The sequence below is a fragment of the Branchiostoma floridae genome, chromosome 10 (assembly GCF_000003815.2).
Source record: "Branchiostoma floridae strain S238N-H82 chromosome 10, Bfl_VNyyK, whole genome shotgun sequence".
Classification (NCBI taxonomy): Eukaryota; Metazoa; Chordata; class Leptocardii; order Amphioxiformes; family Branchiostomatidae; genus Branchiostoma; species Branchiostoma floridae.
The window spans coordinates 15213488-15236747 of record NC_049988.1 but is presented as its reverse complement, the minus strand read 5'-3'; the positions used below and the strand labels follow the sequence as shown (position 1 = coordinate 15236747).

The 23260-nt window shown below is 40.0% G+C and overlaps 2 protein-coding genes across 4 annotated transcripts in view; one reads left to right on the top strand and one right to left on the bottom strand.

The window, feature by feature from the left end:
- The window catches only part of LOC118424407 (cytochrome P450 4F2-like), a 9313-nt gene extending 4846 nt beyond the window's left edge, over positions 1–4467 (top strand). The window contains exons 7-13 of one of the 3 annotated variants that reach the window (XM_035832964.1): positions 526–649; positions 1395–1545; positions 1828–1957; positions 2428–2626; positions 2936–3018; positions 3360–3425; positions 3781–4467. In XM_035832964.1, the coding sequence (XP_035688857.1) occupies positions 526–649; positions 1395–1545; positions 1828–1957; positions 2428–2626; positions 2936–3018; positions 3360–3425; positions 3781–3883 (856 nt within the window). In that variant the 3' untranslated portion in view covers positions 3884–4467. The remainder of the gene's footprint in view (positions 1–525; positions 650–1394; positions 1546–1827; positions 1958–2427; positions 2627–2935; positions 3019–3359; positions 3426–3780) is intronic. The other 2 variants (XM_035832963.1, XM_035832962.1) reach the window with 2 other exon arrangements.
- A 1482-nt stretch (positions 4468–5949) lies between these two features.
- Positions 5950–8216, bottom strand: LOC118424406 (cannabinoid receptor 2-like). Its single transcript, XM_035832961.1, has one exon. The coding sequence runs from the start codon at positions 8139–8141 to the stop codon at positions 6909–6911; it is 1233 nt and encodes a 410-aa protein (XP_035688854.1). The 5' UTR covers positions 8142–8216; the 3' UTR covers positions 5950–6908.
- Between the last annotated feature and the right edge of the window lie 15044 nt (positions 8217–23260).

Sequence of the window (23260 nt, the reverse complement as noted above, 5' to 3'; positions counted from 1 at the left end):
TAAAACGAAGTTTCATTACAGTGGCATGTACCAAAGTGCTGTATTTTGTCATAGAAAAAAATAATGTCAGAGGTAATAAAAATGATGACGTCATCAATTTGGCCCCCAAAAAAATCAGATTTAGAATTCTTTAATGCCCATCTATCAACATTCGTTATGGCTCCATTCTTTCTTAATTCATTAATAAGAAAACAGTGGAAGGTCAAAATGCCAATTTAGCCAACCGAGATACCTTAACTTGTAGAATGTAAAGTCTTTTGAAACTAGCAAACAACTTGCTGACTAAGTGACTCTGAAAATGGAACCTGTAATGTTTTTGATTATCATGGTAGTTTACCTTTATCTTCCCAGTAACCTGTATTCATTACCATATTCAAACAACCACAGCTAGTGGACATTAAAGATCTTGAAAATGTGGACATCTTGACAAGGTGATTGTCACCTATTTATTCAATCTTCCAGAAATGTGGTTCAGCTAAATAGATAATCTACCTGATTCTAAAGATTTTGAATGTTCTGTTTCAGGAGACCTCACCTGTACCCAGACTTTATCTTCTACCTGACTAAGGAGGGAAGGGACTTTAAGAAGCTCTGTGCATATGTGCATCAGCTGGCAGATGACATCATCGCAAAGAGAAGACAAACTTTGGTGCGTTTGTTTGCTTGCTTGTTTACCTTTATTTATCCTTCGACATTTGCACTGGACAATACAGTCAAACCTGTACTAGTAATTACCTCCATGAAAAATGGAGATATAGTTTTGGGCGTGTCTGTGTATGTTTATCTGTTTGTGTTTCTGGATTTTTGTAGTTAGCATAGCTCAAGAACCTCTGAATAATTTTGGGTCCCCTGGTATGTGACCTTGGTACTGCAGCAGGTGGTTGCAATAGAAAGCTGTATCTCTAATCAATTCAGTGACTCTCAGAGATACTGAAATTTAGTGAGAGATGCTGAAACTGACATTTGTTTTATGTACATGTATAGTGTGCTGTACAAATGTCGTTACGTCATGCCGTGTTACACAGTATCTGTACTGTACTTTTGGCAACAAGTACTCCACATCTACGTCTATCAACAGGTGGAATAAATTTTGTACATCATAATGTCATGATCAGGGTTGTAGCCAGCACCCGTCCTTTGATGGAATTTTGCAGCTGGGGACGTAAAAAAAAAATTGCCCATTCCGTCCTCTGTGAGCAAAATTTAACCCTCAAAATGCAGGAAATGGCATTTCAGAGAGTCTAGGTTTCAAAATTTTCCTTGGGAGCATGACCCAGGGACCCCCTAGGAACACTGCACCAAAGCCATTCAAAATCGAGGGGATAGAAAATGATTTCTGGCTGTCTACAACCCTGGTCATGATCATACTCATTATGTCTTTTTGTTTTTAATAGGAAGATTCTAAAGAAGCAGGGAAGGAAGAAATCACCGAATCCAGAAGAAAACTGGATTTCCTAGACATCCTTCTGCATGCCCAAGACGAAGATGGAAACACCTTAAGCGATGTGGAAATAAGAAATCAAGCCAACACCTTTATGTTTGCAGGTACATCAGTTCAAACTTTGATGAAAACTGCAATTTGAGAAAAAAATCTTTTTGTATTTCTGATACAGTTGTAATATTCATGTCTCATTGTCTGTGTTGTTTTGTAAACGATGGTTTAGTATTTGGGGTTGTGAACTGGCGACCTAGATTCGGTGCGGGTTTGAATCACGGGAGTCAGGCTATTGTTTCTTACCGTCTCTACTCCTTTCTTACACAGCTGCCATTTTGCAATGTATGAAATATCTGCATGGTTATACAAAGAAACCTTCCTGAATTCTCCAGGCCATGACACGACAGCCAGCACCACGTCCTGGGTCCTATACTCCTTAGCTACCCACCCCGAACATCAGGAGAGGGTGTATCAGGAAGTAAAGGGCATTCTGGGAGGAAGAGAACCTGCTCACCTGGAATGGTAAAAATCTTTTATATGTTCTATGATATGCTGCTGGTCTCTTTGCCACCAATGTGAAGAACAATGTAGTCCAGTTTCTGACAGATGCTATGTACAATATTTTCAGATTCATTGTACTGGGAAATTTCCCAAGCTCTCTTTGACAAGCACAGTGAACAGTGAACCACGGCTTAACATCTCATCTAAAGAACAGCCGTGCTTTCTGGTAGTGTGCATGTCGGGTGAGCGACACAGCTGGAATTGAACTCACAGCTTCTAGTTCCAGAAGCAGTACCACTAACCACTGGATTTCGCACACTACCTAGAGGATTGATGAAGTTCTTGATATCCAATTGTCCCTGTTTATGATGCTGTATTGAAAACCCAGAGTTTATTCTTAAAAATTTAAAAATACATTTTCTAAGCAAAGGGCTTAAAAAATAATGTGGATATTACATGAACTTGATGAAGTTATATTGTTTCACCACTAGGGAGGACTTGTCCAATCTGAAGTATTTGACCCTGTGCATTAAAGAAGCCATGAGACTGCACTGCCCTGTACCCATCATCGGGAGACAGATCTCTGCACCGATAGAAGTGGAGGGAAAGGTGCTTGAAGTAGGGACAATCACAGATGTCAACATATGGAACATTCACCATAACCCTACTGTGTGGGGGGATGACCATATGGTAGGTGTACTTTTGTTTTACTGTTTGTCATGGTGAAATTTGATACATTGCATTTTTACTTTGTATGGGAAAAAGTTTTTGAAGTTCAGGTATGAAAGGTATGGTGTCAGAAGTATACTGAAAACATTTCTGAATAGGAAAAGTATGAAGTATTGAAATGTTTTAAGTTGGTCATATCATAGAATGTTTATCATCTAGTTCTGACTCTGAAACCATTCCTCATTTCCAAATCGTTAACCCTATATCTGAATTGTTCTGTCTGTACACTACTGGTTAGTATGATGTTATTCAATATTCTCTCTTTTCCAGGAGTATGATCCAAGCCGGTTCTTACCAGAAAACATGAAGGATAAAGACCCATATGCCTTCATCCCATTTTCTGCTGGTCCAAGGTAGGAACACTTCCTTAGCTCCAAACCAATGTTTATCGATGCTTTTTGTACCTTCAGGAAGCCTATGCATAGTAGCACACATTTTCTCTGTCGTAGTCATTTCTTCTAAATGTATTTATGTATTATGTTATCCATTTGTTTCTGACTTACAAGGGTACAATACAGAAAGCAGAGGATAGTCAACTTATGTCCTTTTCACATTACCTTCTATATTGTCATTCTCTTAAAAAAAAAACTTTTTGAGAAAGTCTGTAAAATCTTATTACATAACTATGTTCTGTTTTGCATGATATTGTGTTTCCTAGAGATTTTAGCCCTTATGATATTCTCTGTTCCCATAGAAACTGCATCGGGCAGAACTTTGCTATGAATGAAGAGAAAGTCTTGATCTCCAGAATCATCCACAAGTAAGTCTCAACTTTTCATGACTGTCACAAAATTGCCACTTCAACTCTTTCATGATTTAGCCAAACCTGAATTCTAGTACCACTTCTGTATGATGACCAAATGGTCATTGTATATACACAGCTTGATGTACAAGCACACCTTTATTAATAAACAGACAAAGAAGTACAATGCTTACTCAATGCTCAGTGTAATAGAACTATTTTCTGCCACGCCGCGTGGCTGCAAAGCTGGTGTCTTATGCTGAAGGGCAGTTGTACCAGTTGTATAGATACAGATACAGATACTGCAACCTGTTCAATGTTCCAATTGGTTAACAGAGTGTTTGAAAAAGTGTCTCCATTGTTTATCCTTCAGGTTCAAGTTGGAGGTCGTTCCTGACCACCCGGTAGAGAAGGTCGCAGAAATCGTCATGAAGGCCAAGGATGGAATCCTGCTCAAGGTCATCCCAAGGACATAATGGTGGACAGAGGGAACACTGCATGGTGGTCAAGAGCTGCTACCATATAACTATCTCACATGCCACTATTATTGCACAAACTCACAATGGTTCAAAAGCGCTGCCTAGCAGTTAAAAATATTATTGCATCTGAATCTGATCTTCAAATACCATCATTGCCATACATAGGTTTGGTAGCCTGTATTTGTCTAAGTGATAACTAATTCATCATCAGAAAATGTTATGTTGAATTGATAATGTGATGTGATTGTTAAGGAATCTGAATTTGTCTTAATGGCGTCTTTAACGTTATAGCTTTTTAGATCATTCACACATTATTAAGCGGATTATGGATAATGCTTCTCATTATGTGAGAACAACGTATAGTCAGACGCATATCTGCCAAGTTGTTTCAATAAAGATAGAATTGGATTTGATTATCATAATGCATGCCTTTACAAAGGAACAAAGAGAACTGTCTACTTCAATACCATATGACCAATTTTTTCATCACCAAGGAAAGCACCTGCTATACTTTTTACACATCTTTGGTTGAAAGATCAGCAGAATCTTCACACTGAAGACACATCTTTTTAAAGAGAATTTTCTTTGATTACATAACATGTGACTGGTAATTCAGCACCAAGGACATGTACTATCTGTTATACCCAGAAATCCTTATTACATGTAGGTCTCAAGAGCAGTGGAGATTTTTAACTTGTCAAAAGAAATAAGAACTTTCCAATGATTAGATATCATGTTCAGCACCAAGGACAGAGTCTGATGTAACATCACTTGACTTTAGCTTCAAATATTGCTTGAGACTTTTAGTTAAAGACATTCGTCTTAGAAAGGAAAGATGACATTGTGATAGTTGTATAACATGTGATATTATGATTGTATGTAAGGGTGGGTGTAATTTAACTTTGTGATAGTTGCATAAACATTCATGTGATATTAATTAAAATTGTATGTAATGGGTGTAATGGAATAAATAAATGACTAGATATATATTTTAGAGCATAGTAACTCCAGACAGCAAAATACAAATATATAAATGAGGCTATGATGATTCCTGTACCCACTGTCTCGTGACTGGCATATATGGGCTAGCAGCACACTAGTAGTGAGATGTCATAATTGTAGTCAAATTTGGTGACTTGAGTATTGAAGTACATGTATAATGGAATGATTCCGATAATTTCATGGACTTTTTAAGTCATGGAAACTTTATTGGAACTTTGACAAAGAAAACTGGAGTCTGAATGTTCAACACTGGCCTAATGTCTGTTTATTTGACACAAATAAGCAGTAGCAGTTTATATAGCAGTTTACACAAAAATAGTTGGTCAAAAACTGAAACGGCAATTGTGTCCCTTTTATCTATTGAATATTGCAGAATGAAGTTTTACTATCCCCAAGTTACAACTGAAGTTAATACCACTATGTATTTTGTTTTACAGGCAGACCACCACTCTGTTTCACAAAATGCTAGCACTGTTGCTAAACAACCCACTTTAACTTACATGTATTATACTGGGTTCCCACTAACTAGGTATATGTTGACAATATACTACTATCCACTCTACACTTGTACATCATTTGCAGTGATTGATAATTACAGTACTCTATGACTTCACAACATTTATATATCACTGTTGGTCATGTCTTGAACTATTGTACAATGTAATGATGTTTAGGAGTCAAGTATACTTTGGCCTTTTTCCAGAAAGTTTCAGTTTATGCTTGACCAATGGTTGCATCTTAATGCGCTATTTTAAGTACATGTACTATACAGCATGTTCCCATAGTGACTTGTTTTCCATCTTTGTCAGTAAGCCATACTTTCTGTATAAGTGACCCTGACTATAGATATACATGAAAGGCAGTAGTTTTACATTACTGTTTTTAACGCTACATGTAAGTTGTCAGAAGGATTCTAGATAATGAATATATGAAAAAAGCTCAAGTCTTGGCTTGGTCAGACATAACTTTGGTTGGTTCAGTCTCACACTTGCCACATATATTTTGCAATTTTATATTTACAATGTGTACATTACCTTTATATGACTGTATAATTGATTGAAGCATATGTTATCACATCTTTTGTCGAAGCAAAGATTCACACTTTGACTGTATATATTACATATTGGTAATGTCATGAAATAAAACTATGATACTTTGATTGAAATATATACATTCTAACTGTCACATACGTATGATTAAAGCTCTCCACTAGGAGCTTTTTCTCTTTTCGCAAGTCTACAAAGCTGTTTCTCTTTTGTGCTAATCTATATCTGACAGGTTGTAGAGGTTTCAATTGTACCTGTAACTTAAGGTGCTATCTCACTGCACTTGGGACAATGGTGCGGCACTGCAGGTTTTGAAGATTGTTCAACGAATTTCAGAGATATAAAACGAATGTTCTTACGTTTTGTGTATTTTGTTGTCTTCTTAAGTCACATTTTACACAATATCTAAATTATAAAAAACGGCGAAAATAAGTGCACCGATGCCCCAAGTGCGGTGAGATACCACCTTAAAGGTTTCATGTCTTTTGGTCATAAAAGCACATGTAGCTTCGTGTGGCTTTGCAAACTCCTAAGCTTTCAGAACGGAGAAATAGTTTTTACGAACACGGTTGAAATATTTACAGTCATTCTTACACATTTAAATGGTGAAGTTCGTCATAGAATTAAGCTATTTTACTACTCAATATTTACAGGTTATAGAGATTTCAATACCCGAAGATGTCATATCCTTTGGTCATATAAAAGATGACTACACATGTAACATTAGTTCACCTTTATCTGTGGGGGTAACCTATGTCCGTTGTTTTTACAAACGGTATTTTGGGATATGGTGTCGACGGAAAGTGGTTTCAACTTGCAATATTCTTAGTAGTTTGTACTGAAAAATATTAGAAATATTGCAGTCGAGTTGAAAACTCTATACACTGTTTTTCAAAACAACGGATAAAGGTTACCCCGCGAATAAATCTAAACTAGCATTGGCTTCATGTGAGTTCCTGTACACTCAGAAAGTCCTACAGAGTAGAGAAATGGTTTTTCCGAACGCTGTTGTTCCTTCGGACGCTGTTCTTTCTGTACAAACTCTCACTACTCGCTGTTTCCGAGCCCCTTCTCGACAGCCGAGGCACAGCCTTTTTCTTACAGCAGAAGATGCAGCAGAGCAGGGACTTCAGTTCCTGGCCCATCTTCCGAAGGCTGCACGCGTAGATGATGGGGTTGATCGCGGAATTCAACAACGCGGGAATAGAACAGACGTCCGCTAGGAACAACATTCGCTCGCGGCTCTTAAACGACGGGATTTCGTCGCTCCAGGAGCTGATGTCCATGAACATGAGGAAAATGACGGGAAACCAACAGGCGAGGAAGACCCCGAGGACGATAGCCAGGGCTTTAGCCAGGCGAATGTCCGACATGCGTTGCCGAGGGGCCTCTTGCACGGCGGTGTCGGTGACTTCGGTGAGTTTGACTGTGGCTGCGGTAAACGTGTAGGTGGCCATGCGTTTAAGGTGTCGGCTGACGGACACGTAGACTCCGGTGTAACAGAACATGATGACGACTAAACTGGCCAGGAAGACAACTACGCACGTGATGCCGTAGCTCTTGGTAAAAGGCGGCACGGCGAGGGAGCAAGTGGCGTCCGGGCAAGCGTACGGACCCTCCTTGCACGTGCAGTTGGCTGTGATGCAGTTCCAACCCGCTAGGGGCGTGATGACGAACACCAGCGACAGGATCCACATGACGACGATGAAGATCTTGCAGCAGTGTTTCGTCAGGAGGTTCTTGTACTTCATCGGGTACACGAATTGCACGTAGCGGTCTATAGACACAAGGACTAGGCTAAGCAACGAGGCCACGAAGAAGGCTACAGGAAAACCCTTTCTTGCTATCCAACCCTCTCGCGAGTCCGCGACTTTAAGGAGGTCGTTTACCAAGAAGGTGTACAAGAACACGACCCCTGCCAAGGCGTCTGCTATGGCGAGGTTCCCTATGAAGTAATACGTGACTTTTCTGAAGTCTCGCCTGTTTCTCGCGATAGCCCAGATGACTAAGATGTTTTCTAGTATGATGAGGATCGACACCCCTATCCCGACGATTTGGACGACTCCTCCCTCGTCGTTTTTGCAGACTTCGGTACCGTTCGGGGACATCGTCGTGAAGTTCGTGACATTCGTCGAGTTGATGGATGAAAAGGACACCGCACTGGGCGTGGTCATCGCCGAAGGGCTGTTGTTGCTAGGCAACGTCATGATGGACAGTTCTCCCTCGCGATGACGTCTCGGAAGTCCCACCTACTCTACCTGTTCAGGATGAACGCGCCTGTAGACACCTGTAGAAAAATAGATATGAAAAGAATAAATTAATATTTAAAGAACAAAGATGCAACATTCAATCTAAAAGACAACGCATTTAAGTTCCTGGCATCGTGGAAAGCTTATACAAATGTATGTAAAGCTAGCTCACCTTTATCCACGGGGTAACCTATATCCGTTGTTTGAAAAAAAAAGGTATTTAGGGACATCAAGCTGACTGACGATGGTTTCTGTAATATTTATAATATCTTTTTGCATATTGAAAATAATACAATTTGAAACCACTGCCCGTCGACTTGATATCCCTAAATATCCTAGTTCCATTAAAAACAACGGATATAGGTTACCCCGTGGATAAAGGTGAACTAGCTGTACCTACACAGCTATAAGAACACTACTTCCTCGTCCATTGATTTCTACAACCCTAAAACTGAAACCAAAAGTAGGATCAAGGAAAAGAAACAAAGAGGTCGCAAGTAGAAGATATATACACGGAAATAAACTCACTAAATTGAAGGAAACGGGTGCTCACAAATGTAGACTAGACAGTCATAGAGAAGTACAAGTCTACAACAGGGCACTAGTTGCCTTCATAGTATATTCCTTAAACTATAAGATTTATATTTGTAAGAAAACTGCAAACTTATTTGAGAGGAAACTGAAGGTCGCAATGTGGAATCATACACCCTTTCCCTCTCACGTTTAGGCCTGCACACCAATACATAGTTATAACTGACAAACAAGCTAACAAAAGAATCGAACATCACTGGTAGATTCCCCAGACAAGAAACACTATGTTTGAATAACCTGGGTTTTCTTTTCATATAGAAGCACGCAAATCATTATATCAGAATCGAGCAAAAAAGAACAACGTGTTAAGGACCATATCCCAAAGTCACGTGAATTAACGTACCTCTAATATGATATCAGCTAAAACCTTAAAGCCAACTTACCGATAGACTTGAGCTCAACGTACCCAAAGACACTACAAGAAGCAGCGACTAAACTCGAAACAGCTCCCCTTATCGTAAGCAACAGCTATAGTGTGAACCACACAGAAGTCCACCAGAGTTTAACATGACTCACGCACTTGGCCTAAAAATAAACCAGGGGAAAGTTCCCCTCCTGAACCTACGTAGCCTTGTCTGGGGCTGTTGCTAGGATACGGAACAGACGCCATCGTTCTGGGAAGTCACGTGACAGACTTCCTGTTTGTGGCATGCCGAGGATGCCTCTGATTCGTGGGGTAAAGATGTGTGGTCTAAAAATATTCACGGACAAGACTATTCTCCAAGCAGAGGTTGAGTCGCGGAGATGTTGAGTCGCGGGAGCCGGTAAAATCCCGACTACTACTATATCTCCGCGACTCAACCTCTGCTTGGAGAATAAGACGAGGCATGGTGGGTTTTATGAGAAAATTTATGGTGAGTTTGATTATTTTTGTGTTGGAAGAAAGTTTAAACTTTTTCACTAAAGCACAAGACATATTTACGTCATAGGACACTCACTGTCAAGGACTGTCGCGCTTCTCGCTATTATTGTCTCTACTAACATCCTAAACTTCCAAAATAACATTCCGGGTGCACCGGTGACAAGTGAACATGTCTTTAACAATACGGTTTGTGTATATATAATCATTACCGTCAAGTACGTTTTGTAAATACATATATAGTGAGGTTCATGAACCCCTGGATACATTCCCTGCGTGGTTCGAGTTGATTCGGTAGACAAACCCTAATCCTTTCCACGAAAATCTGCACGTTGGTACCTTTTAGTAATGTTTGACGAGGATATTCGCTTCAGGTGAGACAATAGTATAGTTTTAAAATGCATGGTTGATTGTAAGTGTTATGTAGAATGTCACATGGCAGGTAGCTATTCTACTGTTATATCATACCACGATACGTAACTGGCGTCGAAACCTTTAACTTTGGTGAATCAAACATTTGCTAAGCTCATTTGCATAATGCGTAAGGCAGACATTACTACCATCATGTAGTCAGACACATTCTGAATACATAATTTCTTTGAGGGAACTAAGAGGTTTGTCAAACATTCAACAGAATTCGAGAAATATGTTCACTAATGTCAGCCCGACTTACAAATCTGACTTCTTCTCAAAAGCTGATATTCATTAAAAGAATAACAATTTCTAACAGGACAAACGATTTATTTGATGTAGTAGAGCTTAATTCAATAAAACACAACTAATAGAATCCCATGTACTGAAAAGACACGAATAGAGACATAGAGAATAATAGAGAATAGAGACTAAACTAATTACAACAAGGGCGCCATAATTTTTCTACATCGGTGCCTATTTAGATCTTCTTATAAGACGATGTAAATTGGCTTCTGAATGCATTGAGAGACAAATATTTCAGGGAGATAAGTGCATTTAAGGCCGTTATTTTCAGCATGCTGTGTCTAAAATTGAATCTTCGCAGCGGCATATGAACATCACCTACAATGCACTTATCACGATCAAAGGAAGGCCATAATTTCATGCATACTGATGAAAGTACCACCATCAATACCCTCATGTATTCTCTAGAATCCAAATGTAAACCATTTTCGCTTTTAGGATAGAATAACGTTTATTTCCGTATAGTTGAAACGTTATGAAAAATACAGTTCAACATTGTTAGTACAGCATTAGAAAGGCACCGATCTTTGAATGGCTGTAGCATTTGTGTTATATAATTTGACACTGCGGAAGACAGCTAGCGCTCTGGCTCGTGTCAAGCCGAGCGGTATGAAATGAGAGTGACAGCTTCTCGGTACGCCCCTAGGTTCTACAAAATTCCCAGCGTCACGTATATGTCAAAACAGGCACGAAACTCTCTCAGTGACTGTAAAAGCTTAAAATCCTCTCTTTTTACCACCCTTCACCACCCTAACCGAAGTCAGGAACCCATTTTACACCTAGGTGGAGTGAGAAAAGTCATGTTCAGTGCCTTTCCCAAGGCAAGGGCACAGCATTGTTGCCATGTCAGGGGTTCGAACCCAGTAGCTCTGGGCCAAACACGTACCATTAGGCCAACACGACGCCACGAAGGCTTCAAGCTAAAGCGTTAACGGGGAATCCACCCATGCCACCAGAAGAGATGGATATTGCTGTGTATTGAACCTACCAGATTTGACCTTGCAGTCAGCTGTTTTTCTAAAGCACCAGTCTCTTGAATGTTTTCTCTAATGTTGATAGCTACACAATGGCTCAGAGGTACAACCAGCAACCACAAAGAAGGAGTTCGCAAACAGTAAAAACCGCCTCAATAGTATTGAATAGACTTTATTTGATGGGTGGTTAATTGTAGACAAATATTGACAAAATTGCTCGACCTACAGGTCATCATTTAGCTACTTGACAGGACAATGGACTCAAACACTAAATTTTGCCAAAATTGTTGTATGACGATGATACAACGTAAAATTGCTCCCCACCTTATCAAAATTGGAGATGGAATAGCCTATGGATGTAGGCATTCTGAGCACGACTATAAGAACATTAAGGACAACGCATCCCTCGATACTACTGCCAAATATACGATCTTGCTGAGCTACCATGAACCAACATACACAGAGCAGGGACAGCTGTAGTGTCATCACCGTCTAGGGACGAGAGCTTATGGAGAATGTTATCAACTTTGATAACCTGCCAACTTAGGAAGGTTGAGCGGCATATAATGCCACATATATTACGTGATAATATGCGAACCTTGGGACGCATCCTTGTTGAGTTAACCCCATTAGCTAACTCCACATGGGTACAGTTATACAGTGGGTTCAACTTTTTACCTCTTTCACTTGGAAGTGAAATGGAACAGACAGGGTTTCGTTTTCATGTAGTTTCTCAGATGTTGTTGATATTCATGTCTAGTCCCTGAGTCCCTGACCGTCTATTAAGACATTAGAAAACAGTCGAAAAGAAAAGTCGTAAGTAGTATAGTATGATTTCATAGAAAGAATATGTGTGGAGGTCCTTCAAATTTCTCTAGTTGAAACGACATCTCATGGACATACGTATTTTGAAAATCAGTCAGTTGTTAACCGTTACACATAAATATTTTCATTCAAGTACCTTTAAAACCTAACACTAGCAAAAAGCCATTGAATAAAAGACCACGAATTGTCAAAGGGTCAGCATTCTATCGGGGAACTCATGCTACAAGTCACTGGCTAAGGCTTAGCAAAAAAGAAGAGATCTAGAGTAGTCAAGTTGTACAACATGCTTGTAGATTGCATGTTATGGCCATGCCTCTGTAGTTAAATACCACGAGTGCTCAACCTATCTACTAACCCCAGCCAGTGTATTGTCACAACTCACAAGTGTTTGAAAACGCGTACGCTTTGACGCATTTCGCAGAATATCAGGAAAGCCGCACTCGACACACCTGAACTATGTAAAAAGCGCGATGAGAAGGATGTCCGGTAGGAGTGGAGCACGTACATACCCGTTCTTAGTTAAACCTTTGTATTTTAGAGCGTACGCACCGTTTCTTTAGAGTCTCCATCAGACTAACTGCGCTGGCTGAAAAATTATAAAATTAAGCCAAATAGGAAGAATAATTTGCCAGGGGAGTTGGCCCACCATGCGGTAACATTTACCCGCGCTGTTTAATGCTACCCTTCCCACGGGCTCAGTTCTGGCCAATTATTCAACCTCTTTTTGCCGAATTCTACTATCCATACTATCCATACTACAGCCTGGCTAGCGGAGGATGTCGTATTTTAGCGGATAGCAGGAAAAGTCTAGCCTCAATACAAGGCCTTCCTACGGGGGTACGGGGATCGTAGATTTCGGCAAAAAAACATGTGGAAATTGGCCAGGGGAGTCAGTCCACGCTAAGGTTAATGTTTCCGCTACGCGTACGCGGCTGGCCAAGCCCTCTGGTAACAAAACTCCCACGGCAAATTATTCTTCATATAATAACCAGCGTATAGTCAGTCTGGTAGAGACTATAGCGAAAAAGTCAATGAATAGGATCCTATCTCAGGCCCTTGTTTCAACGGCTCCAGTTATGGCATTTCTAACAAAAGTTTTTTGGCAACGCAATTTTTTAGACATTTAACCTTGCTCTGTAGCAATCAGACACCAGTCTATCTATTGCAGTAGAAAACATCCCTGCAAACATAGATATGCTACACAATTTTTAGCCATTTGTATAACAAGCACTAGAGTGCTTAATGCGTTTGATGGCTCCTGACAGTAGAACAAACATGCCATGGTAAACAACACAATTTTACCCAATTACAGAAAACATGAAGAGCACAAACACACGAATACTGATGTGATGAAACAACGAAGATCTTACCAGACGTAAACCGCCCGTCTGTCCCAGTGCAATGTTCGCAGAACGTCCTACGCCCTATCTAACGCACACAGACGTACCGCTCTCAATACCTGCGCCTAGAATGACATTTACGTCGCTGCGTCGTCGTTTGTATCGCTCTAGACGACCCACCACCTTGCGTAGGTGTCCATATCCCCTGAGCCCTCTGATACCTTACGCCATAAACCTACTTAAGAAGTAAATGGCACTGGCACCGGTGCTTGCGTCAGGTGGATGGATCTTCAAACACAGGCATCCATTAACGGAAAAGCGAGCTAATGTTTGTTCAAATCAAAGATCGATCTTTCTTATAGCTAATGTACGCTCTGGTGCTACCATCAGTGCCAATTAGTATACTTAATCGTAATTAGTTTCAAAATTCCCCAGCAGGACACTATATATTTTGTCTGACCAATGGCTGAATAACACACCAAGGAAAAGTAATCATACAAAGCTATTAACCAGACTTTCATCACCAGTAAATTATATCTTACAGATTTATACTAAATAGTTTCTTGCTAGAATATATTTATATCTCCTTATAAGGAATTCTCTTTTTTATGTAAAGAAGTAATTCGGACACAGTGACGCTTGTTTCTGGCCACATGAGAAATGTGAAAGGTCTGAAATGATTAATTCCTACTCAACGTTGTGGGTGCCAATGAGTGAGTCTGTCCTAATATGGGTTGGAGAAGAAAAGAACTACATTTGTAACCATGTCAGAAAGCCCGTGCGCCCACTTCTCCACAGTAAATGCGTCATGTATTACCTATTCGATTAACCTGGATATATGCGAGTGTAACGTTACATGTATACTTATTAACATCAAGAGTCCTTTGTAATTCCTCCTACATCATATAACATACACGACAGGGAGCGAAATGACGACAGCCTGTATTCTCCCACGCATGCAGCGCATAGTCCTTGTAGTGACGCTGCTTTTAAAAATGGGCACACTTTCTGCTTCTTACTTATAAATATTAATGAGCTTGCCCAATTTGGCAAACGTAGCCAATCAGGTTTACCTAAAGACAAGCTTTAGTTTAGGCAATTACCTTGTTGGCTGTCTACTTTTGGGGCCCATTTCAGCAAATCAATGACTATGTAGGGTACGAGTGGATCTGCGTAGGACTCCAGGAGCATGAGATAGTGGGAGGGTTTTATTATTGATAGGTAAAATAACGGTTTTCTGTAGTATGTTGTCTGTTAAGTTTTCTGAGGAAGAGTAGAAACGGTACGAGGAAGTATATCTTTCAAAAAGCTGGTATCATAGTAGAGAGGAAAAAAAAACCTTTAAGTTCTTCTAAAAAGGAAAGTAGACTTTTCCACTCGATCGTATGAACTTTACATTCTACTGCGGCAAACTACTACAAAGCCGAGACACTTAGCTTTGTGGTATGCAAACTTTTCACTTTTCTCCAAAGGGACATCAAAGAAATGTAGAAAGTCTAGTGCAGCTCAGAAATGTTGAAAACACATCACTCATACAGCCTACAGTGTGTGATTCGGTTGGGTTGGTGTTCGCTTTATAGCGCTTGAGGCCACACAATAACATAAACGTCGCACTCAACTACATACGAAGGACCTTTGGGACAAAACTTGTACTACATCACCCTAGACATCATCGGTGCATTTCCTGTTCAAGAAAGTTTACCATTGATATGGGATGTTTTTCCAGAGATGGCGATGCCTGCAATGTACTCAAGTAACGGGCCACAAAAGTGCATTGGGAAGTCACGACGACAAAAACACTTTTTACAGCGAAGTGTTGGATCAAGTATTATACTAATGAAGATTGAGAGGAGAGAGAGAGAGAGAGAGAGAGAGAGAGAGAGAAAGAGAGAGAGAGAGAGAGAGAGAGAGAGAGAGAGAGAAAGAGAGAGAGCGAGAGAGAGAGCGAGAGAGAGAAAGAGAGAGAAAGAGAGAGAAAGAGACAGACAGACAAAGAGACAGATAGAGAGACAGACAGAGAGAGAGAGAGAGAGAGAGAGAGAGAGATACGAAGGAACTCAGAGACACAGCGACTGAAGGGCTACGTTTGTAACCGTGCCACAAAGAGATTGGTACATTACCAACAATTAGCTCTGTATATATGAATACGCTACATCTGCGTTGAAAACAATTTGTTACCTTATAGGTATCCATTTATTACAAACAATTTATGCTCGCAGCTAAATTGAAAGCGATAATTGAAAATAATGAACAGCCCAAACGATTTACGTCCAATGTCAAAGCTAGCGGAAATCATCTCTATCATTTCAAAGTTTCAAATGCGTTACCATGATGGTCACAATAACTGCACAGATGGTTATGCAGACATGGACTAATGAATGTTTCATTGACAAAAGGGCAGATCTAGTAACGGAGTCTTTGATATGGAATTATTCATAACAAGTTTCCACCTCTTCAGTATGGATCTGCGTACAGGAAAATACCAAGAGATTATGATCTCATATCTTTATGATCTTTATGTATGATATAAATGCAAAATTATATGTCTGTGGTCGCTGTTTTCCACTGGCACCGAAGAAATAGTGTACATGAAGCTACCTACATACCTCACGACGATCCGTTAACCCCTTCTGGAGTTCATAAAATTCTACAAAACGCCCCTGCAGTTTCAGAACAAGCTGCCAGGGGGCTCAGACATATGTAATCTCTTAAGAGCTGACGTAGACTTTTTCAAAATCGTTACCCATGGACTGACATGTCACACACATATATAGCAGGTGCCTTCTTTTTGGACTGGGTCCAACCTCTACATGTAGTTATCCCGTAACAGATGGTGTTCTTTTACCCCGTGATATTGAGGGCTTTACTTTGTACATCAGCATCATTGTTAATTATACAACTTAAATGGGTTAAATGCTCATGGATGTAGATAGTGAAAGTAAGTACTAGTAATTACCAAAGAGCTCTAAATCCTCGCCATTGTACTAATAGACCGACAATGTACATGTAGCCCTGCCTACCTCTGTCGAAACGTAATACTGAAACAAAAAAAAATGAACATGCAATAATTTGCCGGCATATAGTCGAAACGCTAGCGCTAATTTCAAAGTTATTATTGGTTGGATTGCTGATTGTGATTGTCAGTCAGTATCGGTTTGCACTGTGTCAGTACGTGCGTTGTTAACACTGGTGGCAGCGGTGTTATATTTGTTGCTACATTTCGTTGGCCCTTTTTATACTTAAGAATCTATTAATTTTCAAGCTGTAAAATCACCTTCATGGGGATCATATGTTACTGTCCTTCACCGATCGATAACGAAAGCAATCAGGAAGCAAGGTTCATTTGGGCTTCTCAAGTTAGCAGCATAATCTGGTTAAGTCCTGAACGCCACCAGCGCCTGTGATTGGCGTGGGTGGACTCTTTGCAAAAGATAGAGTGCTGTGATCTATGCGTTCCGGACATTGCCGACGACACATCGTGCATAATCGGTATGTATGCGCGTTGTTACACTGGTAGCAGCGGTGTGATTTGCCACATTTCATGGCTCTTTTCATACCAAAGAATCATCATTAATTTTCAAGCTGTAAAATCACCGATCGATAACGAAAGCAATCAGGAAGCAAGGTTCATTTGAGCTTCTCAAGTTAGCAGCATAATCTTGTTTAGTCCTGATCCCTACCAACACCTGTGATTGGCCTCGGTGGACTCTTTGCAAAAGATGGAGTGCTGTGATCTATGTGTTCCGGACATTGGCGAAGACACATCGTGCATAATCGGTTTCTTTAAGCTCTAATCCTTGACAGCTTGTAGTCATTAAAATCCACAAAGTCCATTTTCTGAGACACAGGCAAAGAAAATCGTGATATGTGATCGTCACTTGCTAAAAGCTCTGCTGCAGATATAAGTTACTTTCCAATGAGAAGAGAAATAGAATACAGGAAATTATTTTATCGTCACCATCAAAAGCAACAACAAAAGAATTATCTTCAACACAGTGGAATGACTTAAAAATCAACGACTATCTCTAAGGGATGAAGGGGATTTTAGCGCAGATTTATATCCATTTGGCAAATAAATAGCACAATATCCGTAAAGATGTCGGAAAAATAGTACTAATTTCCGCTTGCTTTACGTTGTGCCACATCGCCATCCACAAAGCGTAACTGAGATTGGAGAGAAACCATTATAGATGCAGTCGTGGGGCGGAATAACTACAAGAAGATCAAACCACAGTCTTCAAACAACTGACACCGACAAATGGAGAGTCTTCGTGCATGCATTTTAACTCTTTGCACAGTCCTTTTAAGTTACCGACCCGTGTCACAGTATATGTCACCTTCAAACGGGAGAGAGCTCAATATAGATGATCATATACCACAAGCGATAATGGGTTCGAAGCATGACAATGTTGACCAAGACGAGTTGATGCACCAGAAGTATAGAACAATTATGACTTTGACTGCGCCTTTCCGAGAAATTGCTTCCATCATATTACAGTCTTGATCAGAAAGTAGCAACGATTTGGCATGCCTACCACGGTAAGAGGCCGTAAAGTGCTTCAAAGAGTTCTCAGGAATCGTCTATGGCTCTGAGAAGTTTCGGAATCTGTGACTTAGAAAGTGCTCCTCTTAACGTCGATAGTGCTCTTCTAGCTTTGGTGGACTTAGGTCGACTTCAAGTCGGAAAATTGCTCAGGATTCCGACTGGGTGGAATAGTCTTTGCAGCTTCGCTTTACAGAATCGTAAAGTGCTTAAAAGAGTTCTAAGGTATCGTCTATGGCTCTTAGAAGTTAGAAAGGTGAGGCAGTAGGTTTAAGGGCAATTTGGCGATATTGGCGAATGTGCAGTTTTCGTTTGGCCACTTAAATGTGTGTGGATGCTAACTACCTAAATTACCACTAGATCTAAACTTTTGTAAACTTTGGAGTCATTCAAACCAATCAGCGATACGTATTTCAATGTATCTTGAATTTGCGGTAAACGATTTAGAAGAATAATGCAATGACAAGTTTTATTAAAGAAATCATAGTATAGATTTTTAAGCAAATTGCAAACCTTGTATTGAATTTTGAAACGGCTAGTATTGTTTAACACACACTGGATACGCAGCATCGTACCCAAGGTACCGTGCTATAGAGTGCCCCGGTTACGAGATTGAAGAGAGGGGTTTGTCATGCTGTATATATATACCCGGCTGTACAGTTCGATATGCCTATCGAAGATTAAGTCTTCAGACAGAAGTTTACAGAAAAGGTCTCCATAGCTTCCTTTGACTTTCATAAATTACGAGGAGTTGAGGAAATAATTATTGTTATAGGTTATCACAAACACCAAAGAGTTATCTGTTATCAGAGCATGACATTGCACAATTTACATCCTATCTTCCCTATAATTTGCTTCTTCCTCAGCATGTTATTTAACTGGACGTGTTCTGAAACATAATCTCCAAACAGATCTTCAGGGGAAACATCAAGACGATTTCTGGCTGGACCCAAGATCGTACCGCTCGGACCAAAATGTAATTCCTAATAGAACCACGAATTCCGCTTGATGTATGATGAAATTTATCAATTAGTCGTCATTAGATAGCTATGATTAATGATTAGAAGGATGGATGATCAATATAACAAGTAATTACATGTAATATAAGCAGACACCGCCGCTTGTATGCGAAGTTGATGAGTTTTGCCAAAGGGCGACCATCAATATTAGGTATCAAACAATGCCGACAAAAATATTCAGTTTCTTGGTATCACACCTACACAAACACATACAAGACGATGAGCCGTACAAAACCTATGAAATACGATTGGACAAAATAGAACTACAATTAAAAGATATTTCAAATGGTACATAAAACTATTTTGCGACATTGTCTTTACTGATGACACGGCGTTTTCGTTGGGCACATATCATAGAAAATCATCAATACAAGGCGGCAATCGTTTTTAACCAGAAAGTATTCCTAGATAGACCCCAGCTAAGCGGTTAAATTGAAGTCACCCACAGCCTTCTACACTAAGACGTTTGGTGATAAAACTTACCACTTATTAGATTACCGCAAACCACAGTTTTCACCACTACTGTGTTGGTGCAGGCCGCTTACAGGGATGGGCAGTAGTGATGACTCAGGCCTCGCGCTCATCGAAGTACAGTCTTCGATCTGTGAAGGACTTGCGCATTATATAGCCCGGAATCTCAGACCAAATCTGCATTGCAAATCCCCCAACCTCCCCCGCAAAAAGCGCTAGAACATAGCCATCATGTAATCCTAACTTCCTGTCTACTATAGGACAATAAGACTGTCAAAACTCATACATACATCTTCATAAAGTTTAAACAGAGGAAGTAATTGTCAAGTTTTTCAAATTTGCTGACGAAATGCAACGCTGACACCTGCACTTTGTCAACTATATATGCCGCATACACTCGTCTGTTCTAAGTTCAATGAGGGAAATGTATAGTCACTACCTGTCTTACACTGAGAACAACTTAGCATATGTCATATCTTGCCATAAGATCCTATGAAGATAACACGTCCCACTTTTTAACACGTCCATTGTAGTGTATGCCTACAGGCGATACCTGTTCCAACGTGCGTATATTCATTGCTATGGAAACGACGGAGTTGCAGTTTCTTCGAAACCGTCATGACCATCAGGTAATCTGTTTTTGAATTTGACGAAATATTGCTATCTCTACTAACTACTGATCTAAGGTAGTAAATGAGGGAAATATAGAAAGAGAGAGAGGAGGATTTTTTTCAAAATCGCCAGTTTGAGAACACTAGATCTAGTACACACAACTAGTCAGTACTAAACACAATCTCCAACACGTTTTGATTGGCCAAACATAACAAATCGTTAAAATTCAAATATTCAAATATGAGGTCAACCACCTTGTGAAGAAGGTTCAATAACCTTTAGGTAATTACAGGGAAAAAAACGACGGAAGTCGAACAGGTGAAAGGGTGAGGAAATAGGAAACTGACATTCCAGGTACTTCACCTTTCTGAAACAAACGTTCTACACACGCGTTGTGAGTCCATTTTGAGTCCTAATCGACTAAGAGAATTTGAGTCGACTCCGAAAATACGTGTGTGAATCGGGCCATAGATATCTCAATCTCAATTTCAATCTGATACTGAACAAAACCCTCTGTGAGGGCATCTCGTTCAGGTGAGGTGCAGGTCCGTGCGGCCGGTGGCGTGATAACGAAAAAAAAAATGAAGTAAAATATGTAACGTTATCAGTTATGTCAGGTCTGTGACCTTCGTCAGTATAAGGTCACAAATATTACATAAAAATGGAGTAGAAAGGCGACTGTAATAATGCAGGTATTACAACTGACCTACGTACATGCATCTTGCAAGTCCACATACTACTTTTATGAGAGTTACTCTAGTGTATAACTTGGGCTGGTGACCTTTATTGCCACAAGGTCAAAAGTCAGAAAAGAACGAAATAAACAAGATGGCGGCGGAAGAGGGCGCTGCTCTTCCAGGTAACAACCACCAACAACCAAGGTACTTCCTTGGCACTTCATAGAAACACTTCGAGTCTAGCATGCTTCGCTTTTTTACTTGGTCTATTAGTAGAACGTGTTGGAGATATCTTACACCAGGTCTTAGCTAACGTTTGTAAACACGCTTGTCGCTAAGGTCAGAAATCTGTTCTAAATCTGCTGCCGTTTCCTCGAGGCATGAAAGACGTGTTTACAAATTGGGGAACGGTGAAGGTCAACTGTAAATGGTTCTAAATGTAAACAGTATGGTGCCCACATGTGCGAGCATTTGGGTACATCGGAAGTCATTTATATAATACATCTAGCATTTTAAAAGTGACCTGTTTGCCAGAAAACTTTTAAGTAAGAATGAAGAAAGAAGAGTTCTAAGTACTTATGTAATGGAAGTTTGCGTGAGATTCTTTCAACCAGTAGACCGCATATTCCGTCTGAACATATACCACATGTTTGCCTGCGGTTTCATGTAGACTCTCACGAAATACTTCACATTTAGATGCGACCTCTTATCTCATCCTCACAGCACCCCTGCCAGGTGATGACGTCACAAGCAAAACCCCGTTCCTTACCTTGAAATCTCCCTTAAAATCTCGTGTCTATTACCTTCTCATTGAAGTGAAGATTCGAGCAAAATATGCTATTCAATTGGAACCTTTGTATTAACGTAAGCCTGTTAAACCCTATTTCATAGAACGTAGATTACGTGACCAAAGACGTCCATGACCTTCTGACATTGCTGATAGAGTTCATGACCTTAGCTCAACTACTCTATGGACTCCCTGGTGAGATTACATTTCCTACACATGAGTAGCTCACCACAATGGGTATCATATGGCATGGAGTCCATAACCATTGACAGGGAGAGTATTAGGAGCAGGAAGATGCTTTCCAGCCCTCAGTGAGGGCAATAGGGGTCGTTAAAATGTAAGCAGAAGTAGCAAAACAAAATGACGAATTTAATAGAATGAATAGAAGGTCAACAGTAGGCTCATACGCACTCAGGGTATGTGCAGATGGACAACAATCGAAAGATAATCGATGTCTTGCAAAGATGGTATACCTGGATTAACTCCGAATAGATTATCTTTCTTAATACCTTAAAATTATTTTGCCTTCGCGAAGAGTTATCTTCCAGTTGTACGCACTGCCAGCTTTCTGAAGTAATACCGTTTTGAATGTAGACAACATCCGGATAAAAATTCTGATATAAATGCGCTTAGAAAGGGGATTACTTAAGCAGTAGTAAATTGCAATATGAATTTCCTTCTTAGCTTTGGAGGCTTTTGTCAAGGCTGTTTACGATCACATGGAATCCATTGAGCTCTTGTGTACCTTGCAGATTTACGAGCTAGATAAAAGGAATAATCTTGAAATTCTCATCTAGCCTATCCCTAAGTCTAATTATAGAGTAGACACCTTTGATATTGTTTTTTACTTTGTCTGAATCTCTCATGTTACCTGCAATTAGCCCACGGGAAAGAATTTGCAATAAACATTACTATTTGACAGTTGGCACACCCCAAACGATCCGACAACCAGTTTTCTCCAAATGCTGTGTACACAATAACGTTATATTGCCTTTACAATATAACGCAATATATGCAGCTAGCAATATATCATGCTAATCAAATATATTGTAGATCAAAGTATCTTATTAGTTTGCCTAACGGTACATTTTAATCATAACTTCAAAGCGTGCATTGCCGACATGCTGGCGTAGGTGTGAAGTGTGACATAGTACTGACGTCATATGGTGGAAACGTAATTACGAAAGGATTGTGTGTGGATGTCAGGGAAAATGAACTCTAGAAGTGAAACAAGGGGAGAGATAGATTAGAGATCACACTGGAATTGTCTTGTAAATGAATCGAAGTAACGAATTGGGTTTACATATGTGATTAAGGACAGGGGAACGTCTTTGCTAATTTTATATAGATGTCCTAACATACCCTGATGCGAACCTGTCCTTACTATTGCTGTTCATTGACATGTTTTGAAAGTTTAGTTCACTTTCTGGTACTCGTATATGTACTACGTTTGTTCAAAGATGGATCAATCAGAAAGGAAATCATTAGGTACGCAATATGTAAAAAGTATATAAACGTGGGAAAAATTAAAAGCTGAGTGTAAAAGGTATTGAAGAGTTCCTTGGGCTACTGAGAAGTACCGCCCGGTCCATGATCCACACATGTACAGTTCATCAAGTCCAAAACTGTTTCCGCAATTCAAACTTTCTCTGTTGTCACCTC

Excerpts from the sequence above, each read along its gene's own strand:
- LOC118424406 (XM_035832961.1), bottom strand. The coding sequence starts at position 8,141 with ATGACGTTGCCTAGCAACAACAGCCCTTCGGCGATGACCACGCCCAGT.